General features: G+C 45.8%; 1 protein-coding gene across 1 annotated transcript in view; it reads left to right on the top strand.

The window, feature by feature from the left end:
- The first annotated feature begins 1,946 nt into the window (after positions 1 to 1,946).
- The window catches only part of LOC109911762 (protein unc-45 homolog B-like), a 43,160-nt gene continuing 35,699 nt past the window's right edge, over positions 1,947 to 9,407 (top strand). Inside the window, exons 1-3 of the mRNA XM_048620048.1 lie at positions 1,947 to 2,003; positions 2,364 to 2,586; positions 3,173 to 3,348. Coding sequence (XP_048476005.1) covers positions 1,947 to 2,003; positions 2,364 to 2,586; positions 3,173 to 3,348 — 456 coding nt within the window. The remainder of the gene's footprint in view (positions 2,004 to 2,363; positions 2,587 to 3,172; positions 3,349 to 9,407) is intronic.

Below are 9,407 nucleotides of genomic sequence, written 5' to 3'. Positions count from 1 at the left end.
TTTCTAACATGCTATATAATACTCAGTTATTTGCTTTAAAATTTGGGTTTTCTGAACTCTTGAGTGAGGGAGTGAAATACCGTAGAATCATGAGACAATACAACAAGAAGGAGGCCATTAAGTCCACGTGTTCATGCTAGCTGTTTGAAAGATCTACCTAATTGCTTCTATTTTCTTGATCCGTCCCCATAAATCAGGATGTTTCTCTCTTTTTTATCCAATTTTGCTCTTGAAGGTTATTATATATATTCAACTGAATCTTTTAGGGTCCTGAGCCATGCGGGGAATATCAGGATGTGTGGTGCAGTTGGTGAAGAAGTCCATTTAGCCCTATCTCAGAGTCAAGAGTTGTGGTGAGACTCTTGCTAGGCAGCAATGTGTTGTTGGTTCAGGGTGATTAATGGTTGTTAACTGCCTTGTTGACAGCCCAACTAACCTCATTAGTATTCGGTTTCTGATCTTACTAAACTCGCCCAACAAACCAGATGTTGAAAAAACTAGACACGGAAACTGGGGCAAGTAGCTGGTGGATTGAGCTCACCGCTTGGTCTGAATAATCGTTTATGTTGGACACCAATATCTCAGGACATGCTTAATAGACACCGGCCATGTGGAACCACGTTCACAGTCATTGTTACCTGATGTGAGTCAGTCTATAAGACTCTCATGGCACATCTCCGAACCCCTTAGAGGATTCTTCTGCATTTTGATGCTGCAGCAAGGACATTGTGCACTCAGGGACCCACTCACTGTCATAGTACACAATCATCTGAACCTACCAGGATGCTCACAGCATCTCTGCCCTGCATTGCTTTGCCTTGCCTCTTTGCACTTTGCCCCCTCAGCTGGAAATATTGGCTTATATTACTGCTGACTTGCTTTGGTGTTTAGTGCTAACATAAAGGAAGGAATCTCATTCCGATTGTTAGCAATCAAGTCAAGGAGGTTAGGCCTCCCTGGGAGTCCTGGCAACGTAAGTCAGGGGCAACATCTGATACCAGTCCAGGGGCTTGGAAATGGTCATTCAGCCTCTTGGGGCAGTCAGAATCAGTATCCTCCCCAAGATATTCAAGTATCCTCTGAGGAGCCAAATGTTGGACAGCACACCAACTGGCTTGACTCTCCACTATGGTGGGCTATATTCTGCCTGAGATGACAGAGGGGCAGGTGTTATGGGAGATGAAAGTGGGTAGTACAGCTGGCACTCTTGGGGCAGGTAGGGAGGCGTCCTGAGTGAGTGAGTAGGCAGTGCAGAGGGCATGCATAGTTAGTGGTGTCAGGAGTTGAGGTGGGGTGATAACGACTGAGGGAACATGTTGCAATCATTAATAAGAGTGGTAGAACATAAGCCTTGGTGGGAGATGGATGCAGTTGTAGGGATAGAATAGAAAGAAGATGGTGACCCTTATGCTGGCAGAGTGTAGAAGGTCATTGGCCTTCTTCCTACAGGCATTCCTGGACAGTTGAGACTGTACTGACCTGGGTGGCAACCTCTAACCTGGCTGGCATGGTCTGGTATCATGGCCTCCACTGCTGGTCCTAGGGGAGCGGAAAGTCCTGGTCTGCACCACCCTGTCCAGCAGGACCTCCAGAACCTGCCCACAATGTAGGGCACTGGTTTCCCCTTGTCTGCCAACTCCAGGGAAACATCAGGAACCATACAAGGCAGCTCCGCATTGTCAGAGCTTGATCAGGTACACATCAGGTTTTTAAAGACTGTGTGGGCACAAAGGCATGCCAATAAATTTTGGGATACCTGCTAAGCTGTGAGTTATCCCAGGAATGGGGTGTTTTAAGGGGGGGGTGGGGGGGGGGGGGGGGGGGGGGGGGAGGAGTGGAGTGGTGGAGTGGTGGTGTGTGGTGGGAGGGATGGTGGGTGCTGGAATTGAATGTGACAACCCCTACAGGGACAGGGTAGGTAGTTAATGAAGAGAGTTTGGTAAGGTATGGCGAGAAAATCCATCAGGTCTCATGGCAAGAAACCCTCCAAAAGACTCGATCAAGTAAGATTCAGCCCTTGAGTCTGTTTCCACCCCCCTTTCAAACCATGTATTGAAAGACATAACAACTCACAACAATTTCATAAAAATTCTCATTTCCATTCCATTTTTTTAAACAATTATGTTACATTAGTTGCACTGATTTCTGACCCTTCGGCTACTGAGAACATTTTCTCATTAATATCCTTCATGGTTTTGAACATCTTCATTAAACCATCCCCTCACCTTCTCTGCTCCAAGATGAACAGTGCCAGTTTCTCAAATACCTAATTCAAGTTCTTTATCCCTGGTACAATTTTAGTAAGTCTTTTTTGTATCATCTCTAAAGGTGTACATTTTTGACTCTACATGTGATGATGTGAGGTTGTTGATGATACCAAAGGTATTGCAAATCTGTTTTTTTTCTTCCTCACAGACACCTCTAAGGATATCAAGATGATCATCAGGCACCTCCTGGAAATGCTGACTCACAAAAATGTCTCAGGACATGGACGGGATCAAGCACTTAATCTGCTAATCAGAAATGTGCCTCGAAAGGACCTAGGAATTAGAGACAACACCAAAAGCTTGGATGCAATCGATTTTGGTATGTATACTCTTCTTTATTTTGGATTTCTGATTTTCCCTGCCCAAATAACTTGGATAACTTTACCTTGCAGAGTTTCAGTATCCCGAGGCACTGTGGAAGAACATTTTTCTCCTTGTGCCAATACTAAGGGTTTAGCACAATAGCTTCCACAGGAGCTATGTTAATCTAAAACAAGACATCTGGCTAATCTTTGAACTCACCTTTGTAGGGGAGAGGGCTCCACATTTCTACTTCCCTTAGAGTGAAAGTGTGCTCCTTGATATCACATCTGCATTTTGAGATTATGTGCCCTGGTTCCGATGCTACTGCCCCAGGTCAGGTCTCGCTGTCACATTAACTCTATGTCTTGCCCATTGTGCTAACAGACCTGCTGAGTACTTTCAACATTTTCTGTTCTTTATTTCAGATTTCTGGCATCCGCAGACTTTAGCATGTGTGTTGGGTTGTCAAAATGATGTGTTCTTATATCACTTAAATTATCATTTTAACTGGATTTATTGGCACATCATAAAGGCAGTTTTGTGAATCCAAAGCTGCCAAAATCTATCCATATCCAATTCATGAATGTAATTTTCCATTTCAGGCTTGAAGAAGATCTTGAAAGTGGGAGGGCAATTCCCCGAACTGCCCAACTGTCTCCCCCTGACTGAGAATACATGCCTCACTGCTTCTATCTTACTCAACAAGCTCTACGATGATCTTCGCTGTGATGAGGAGAGAGCGACTTTTCGAAAAATCTGTGAAGAGTATATAACGTGGGTAGTGTGAGGAATCAGATTAGCTATTCAGTTTGACATGTTTATTTAAGACAGTTTGCCTTTATTGGTCAGTGCATTGAGTATAGGAGTTGGAAGGTCATGTTGCGGCTGTATTGAACATTGGTTAGGCCACTTTTAGAGCACTGCATTCAATTCTGGTCTCCCTAAAGTAGGAAAGATGTTGTTATACCTGAAAGGGTTCAGAAAAAGTATTAACAACAAGGATATTGCCACTGTTGGAGGGTTTTATCCATAGGGAGAGGTTGAATAGGTTGGGGCTATATGGAATGAACTGCCAGAGGAAGTGGTGGAGGCAGGTACAATGACAACATTAAAAAGGCATCTGGATGGGTACATGAATAGGAAGGGTTTCGAGGGATATGGGCCAAATGCTGGCAAATGGGACCAGATTAATTCAGGATATCTGGTCCCATGGATGACTTGGACCGAAGGGTCTGTTTCCTTTCTGTACATCTCTCTGACTCTACATTGCGTTGTCACCATTTGAGTGGCTTGGTCAGTCTTAGGTAGGGTATGGTACAAAAACACGGTGGTTATGGACAGGAACATGAATTGCCTGAGGGAGCTGGAGTAGAAGCAGAGACAATGTCAAAAGTAGTGCCTGCCGCCGCCCCCGCCCCCCTCCAAGATAACAGGCAATATCCCAGCATTTCTGGAACGTGCTGCAATTTTTAAAGTGAGGGTAGAGGAAGGGTGTCCTTGTTGAGCTTATTAACAGGTGGGGGCGGGTTCAAGAAGACAATTTTTGATTTGTAAATCATCAGTTAGTCATTTGGCTACTTTGGTGAGGCCGCTGGTCTTCTCAGGTGCTGTCTGCTCCCTATGCAGTGGCAGACCCCATCATAGCTGCTGCCTGCCTTTGCCACTCCTTCTCCCCAGGCAGCTCCTGCCTCCTGGTGACAATTAGCTCCACAAATTGAACCCCACGTTATGTTTCCATTTGATGGTAACAACATGTGAGCGCACCAGATGTGGTGTGGTTTCAGGACCTGGAAATTACCTGGGTGATGGATTGCCGACCCCACAGTGAGAAGCAAGCCCCCCATCATTGGGACTAGTAACCGAGAGGCCTGGATTATTGATCTGGAGGCGTGAATTCAAACCAGACTGCAGCTGGTGTGGACTTAAATTCAGTTAATTAAATATGTGTGGAATTAATGAGTTTTGTTCTCAGCGGCAGCAGCGTGAGCCAGAGCGCCGACGGGAAGGTAGGGAGGTTTTTGTTTCTCCCTGTATAAAAACTTACGTCGTGCAGCAAGCGGCCCTCTTGTTTTCAGCGGTGGGTGTGTGGAGGGAACACGAGCCAGGAAGAAACAGATAAATTCAGGCATTGGCTAAACCCGAAACACTACACGTGTAGTGTCTCCCATCCATCCTCCTCCTCTAACCAAAAAAGACCGTGTGTAGGTTCAGTAAGGTAAGGCTTTTTTTTATTCTTCTTCTGGAAATCTAGAGTAGAGAGAATGGAAGTTAGGGCAGTTGCATGCTCCTCTTGCAGGATGTGGGAGGTAAGGGTCACTGCTGGTGTCCCCTCTGATTTCACCTGCGAGAAGTGCACCCAACTCCAGCTCCTCAAAAACCGCGTTAGGGAACTGGAGCTGGAGCTGGATGAACTCCGGATCATTCAGGAGGCTGAGGGAGTGATAGAGAGGAGTTATAAGGAGGCGGTCACACCCAAGGTACAGGAAAAAGGTAGCTGGGTGACTATCAGGAAGGGGAAAGGGAATAGGCAGATAGTGCAGGGATCCCCTGTGGCCGTTAATAATAAGTATACTGTTTTGGATACTGTTGGGGGGGACGATCTACCAGGGGAAGGCCACAGCAGACAGGTTTCTGGCACTGAGCCGGGCCCTGTGGCAAAGAAGGGAAGGGGGGAGAATAGGAGAGCAACTGTAGTGGGGGATTCAATAGTAAGAGGCACAGACAGGCGGTTCTGTGGACGCAAACGAGATGAACGGATGGTATGTTGCCTCCTGGGTGCCAGGGTCCGTGATGTCTTGGATCGTGTCTTCAAGATCCTTAAGGGGGAGGGTGAGCAACCAGCAGTCATGGCACACATCGATACCAATGACATAGGTAGAAAAAGGACTGAGAATGTGAAAAACAAGTACAGGGAGTTAGGTTGGAAGCTGAAGTCCAGGACAAACAGGGTAGTTATCTCTGGATTACTACCAGTGCCACGTGATAACGAGGTAAGAACTAGGGAGAGAGTGCAGCTAAACACGTGGCTACAGGGCTGGTGTAGGAGGGAGGGTTTCCATTATGTGGATAATTGGAGCACATTCCGGGGAAGGTGGGACCTGTACAGTAAGGATGGGTTGCACCTGAACCGGAAGGGCACAAATATCCTGGGAGGGAGGTTTGTTCGAGCTATATGGGATGGTTTAAACTAGTTTGGCAGGGGTGGGGAACCGGATTTATAATTCAGAGGATGAGGTATTCGGCCTTCCGACAGACACAATAGGGAATGAGGTTGTTAATAAAAAAATGTGGTCAATGGACATAATTGCGGACACCGAGATGGTTTGAGGTATGTATACTTCAATGCTAGAAGTATCAGAAATAAAGCGGATGAACTTAGAGCATGGGTCAGTACTTGGAACTACGATGTTGTGGCCATTACAGAAACTTGGGTAACTCAGGGAGAGGAATGGTTGTTGGAAGTTCCGGGATTTAGATGCTTTAAAAGAAATAGGGAGGGTGGAAAAAAAGGTAGGGGAGTGGCATTGCTAATCAGGGTGAGTATAGCAGCTACTGAAAGGCAGTTCGAGAGTGATATGTCTACAGAGTCAGTTTGGGTTGAGGTCAGGAACAAGAAAGGAGCAGTCACTTTGTTGGGGGTTTTTTACAGACCCCCTAATAGTTGCAGAGAAGTAGAGGAGCAAATTGGGAGGCAGATACTAGAAAGGTGCAGAAGTCACAGGGTTATAGTCATGGGTGACTTCAACTTTCCAAATATTGATTGGAAACATTTTAGTTGTAGTAGTTTAGATGGAGCAGATTTTGTCCAGTGCGTTCAGGAAGGATTCCTGACACAGTATGTAGATAGACCAACATGAGGAGAGGCCACTTAGGATTTGGTGCCTGGCAATGATCTGGACCAAGTGTTAGACCTGTTGGTAGGAGAGCATTTTGGTAGTAGTGATCATAACTCTGTTTCTTTCACGATAGTCATGGATAAGGATAGGTACATATGGCCGGGTAAAGTTTACAACTGGGGGAAGGGTAATTACAATTCAGTTAGGCAAGAACTGGGTAACATAAATTGGGAACAGATGCTGTCAGGGAAGAGCACCACAGAAATGTGGAAATTGTTTAAGGAATGCATACTGCATGTGCTCGATATGTTTGTCCCTAGCAGGCAGAGAAGATGCGGTCAAGTGAGGGAGGCATGGTTCTCGAGAGAGGTCGAACGACTGGTTAAGAGGAAGAAGGAGGCTTATGTAAGGTTTAGGAAAAGAGGAACGGAAAAGGCTCTAGAGGGATACAAGTTAGCCAGGAAAGAGCTGAAGAAAGGGCTGAGGAGAGCTATAAGGGGGCATGAGAAAACCTTGGCGGATAGGATCAAGGAAAACTCCAAGGCTTTTTACACGTATGTGCGGAACAAAAGAAAGGGTAGAGCCGATCAAGGATTGTAAAGGGAATTTGTGCACAGAGCCTAAAGAGATGGGAGAGGTCCTTAATGAATACTTTTCTTCAGTATTCACAACTGAGAGGGACCTAGTTGTAGAGGAGGACGTTGTGAAACAGGCAGGTAGGCTAGAGGAGGTTGATGTTAGTAAAGAAGATGTGCTAGGAATTCTGAGGAAGTTGAAGATAGATAAGTCCCCCGGGCCTGATGGGATTTATCCAAGGATTCTATGGGAAGCGAGGGATGAGATCGCAGGGCCTTTGGCGATGATCTTTTCATTCTCACTGTCCACGGGTATAGTGCCGGAGGATTGGAAAGAGGCAAACGTCATTCCCTTGTTCAAAAAAGGGAACAGGGATAACCCCGGAAATTATAGACCAGTTAGTCTTACATCAGTGGTGGGCAAATTATTGGAAAGGGCTCTGAGAGACAGGATTTATGATCACTTGGAAAGGCACAGTTTGATTCGTGGTAGTCAGCATGGATTTGTGAGGGGTAGATCATGTCTCACAAACCTTATTGAATTCTTTGAAGAGGTGACCAAACACGTGGATGAAGGTGGAGCAGGGGATGTGGTATACATGGATTTAAGTAAGGCGTCTGATAAGGTTCCCCATGGTAGGCTCATGCAGAAGGTAAGGAGGCATGGGATAGGGGGAAATGTGGCAGATTGGATTCAGAATTGCCTGACCCTTAGAAGACAAGGGGTGGTAGTGGACGGAAAATATTCAATATGGTGCTCAGTTACGAGTGGTGTACCACAAGGATCTGTTCTGGGTCCTCTTCTATTTGTGATTTTTGTAAATGATTTGGATGAATTTCGCGGACGATACGAAGGTGGGTCACATTGTGGACAGTGCTGAGGGCTGTTCTAGGTTACAAAGGGACATTGATAGAATGCAGAGCTGGGCTGAGAAGTGGCAGATGGAGTTTAACCCTGAAAAGTGTGAGGTGATTCATTTTGGAAGGACAAACTTGAAAACAGAATACAGGGTTAACGGAAAGATTCTTGGCAGTGTGGAGGAGCAGAAGGATCTTGGGGTTCATGTTCACAGTTCCCTGAGAGCTGCCACTCAGGTGGATAGAGTTGTTAAGAAGGCATATGGTGTGTTAGCTTTCATTAATAGAGGGATTGAGTTCAAGAGCCGTGAAGTTATGCTCCAGCTATACAAAAGCCTAATTCGGCCACATCTGGAGTATTGTGTCCAGTTCTGGTCACCTCATTACAGGAAAGATGTGGAAGCATTAGAAAAGGTGCAGAGGAGATTTACCAGGATGTTGCCTGGAATGGAGGGAATGTCTTACGAGGAAAGGTTGAGAGAGCTAGGGCTTTTCTCTTTAGAACGACAAAGGATGAGAGGTGACTTGATAGAGGTGTACCAAATGATCAGAGGTATAGATAGAGTAGATAGCCAGAGACTTTTTCCTGGGGTGGAGGTAGCTTTTACGAGGGGACATAGTTTTAAAGTGAAAGGAGATAGATATCGGGGAGACGTCAGAGGTAGGTTCTTTACTCAGAGAGTGGTTGGGGCGTGGAATGCATTGCCGGAGAGGGTAGTGGAGTCAGCCTCATTAGGGGCATTTAAGTGGCTATTAGATAGGCATATGGATGATAGTATAAGGTAGCGGTGGAGGTTAGAAAGACCTTAGGTTTAGGGTAAAAGTTTGGCACAACATCGTGGGCCGAAGGGCCTGTACTGTGCTGTACTGTTCTATGTTCTATGTTCTATGTTAATAGGTTAGACTCAAGGATAGTGACCCTGAAGGCACCAAATCATCAATAAAACCACTTGGTTCACTAATGTGAACAAGATCTCCAGCCTTACCCAGTACAGGTGACTCCAGATTTACAGCCAATGTGGTTTGACGCTTAAGTACCCCCTCTAATGGCCTGGCAAACCATTCAATTGTATTCAAGAACACAGCGAGGACAATTAGGATTGGGCAGCTAATTGCCAATGACTTTTATACTGTAAAGGAATATAAAAAGGAACCTACTAGCTGCTTGCCCAAGGAAGATTTTGCAAGGTCATGGGCATCAGCAGGCTACATGAGGGGGCCCTCATTGGATCTTATTCATTCTTTAAAGCTCAGGATCTTGGCTGGCTTACATCTTCCTGGGGCCAGCAGGACCATCTCAAGAAGCAGCAACAATTAATAATACTGGAAGATTGACAGACACCAGAGATTGGTCCTGGGTCTTCCTGATTTATATGCTCTTACTGCAGACTGGATAATGAGGGCTGTGGCTATGGCTCTTGTTGCCTTTGTGATTTCTTGACCCGCTTCAGAAACATGAACATTTAATCTAGCCAGAGATAGTAGGAACTGCAGATGCTGGGGAATATGAGATAACAAGGTGTGGAGCTGGATGAACACAGCAGGCCAAGCAGCATCAGAGGAGCAGG

This window comes from Rhincodon typus, chromosome 3 (genome assembly GCF_021869965.1).
Source record: "Rhincodon typus isolate 14 chromosome 3, sRhiTyp1.1, whole genome shotgun sequence".
Classification (NCBI taxonomy): Eukaryota; Metazoa; Chordata; class Chondrichthyes; order Orectolobiformes; family Rhincodontidae; genus Rhincodon; species Rhincodon typus.
Note: the sequence above shows the minus strand (reverse complement) of the source record. Positions and strands in the feature narration are given on the sequence as shown.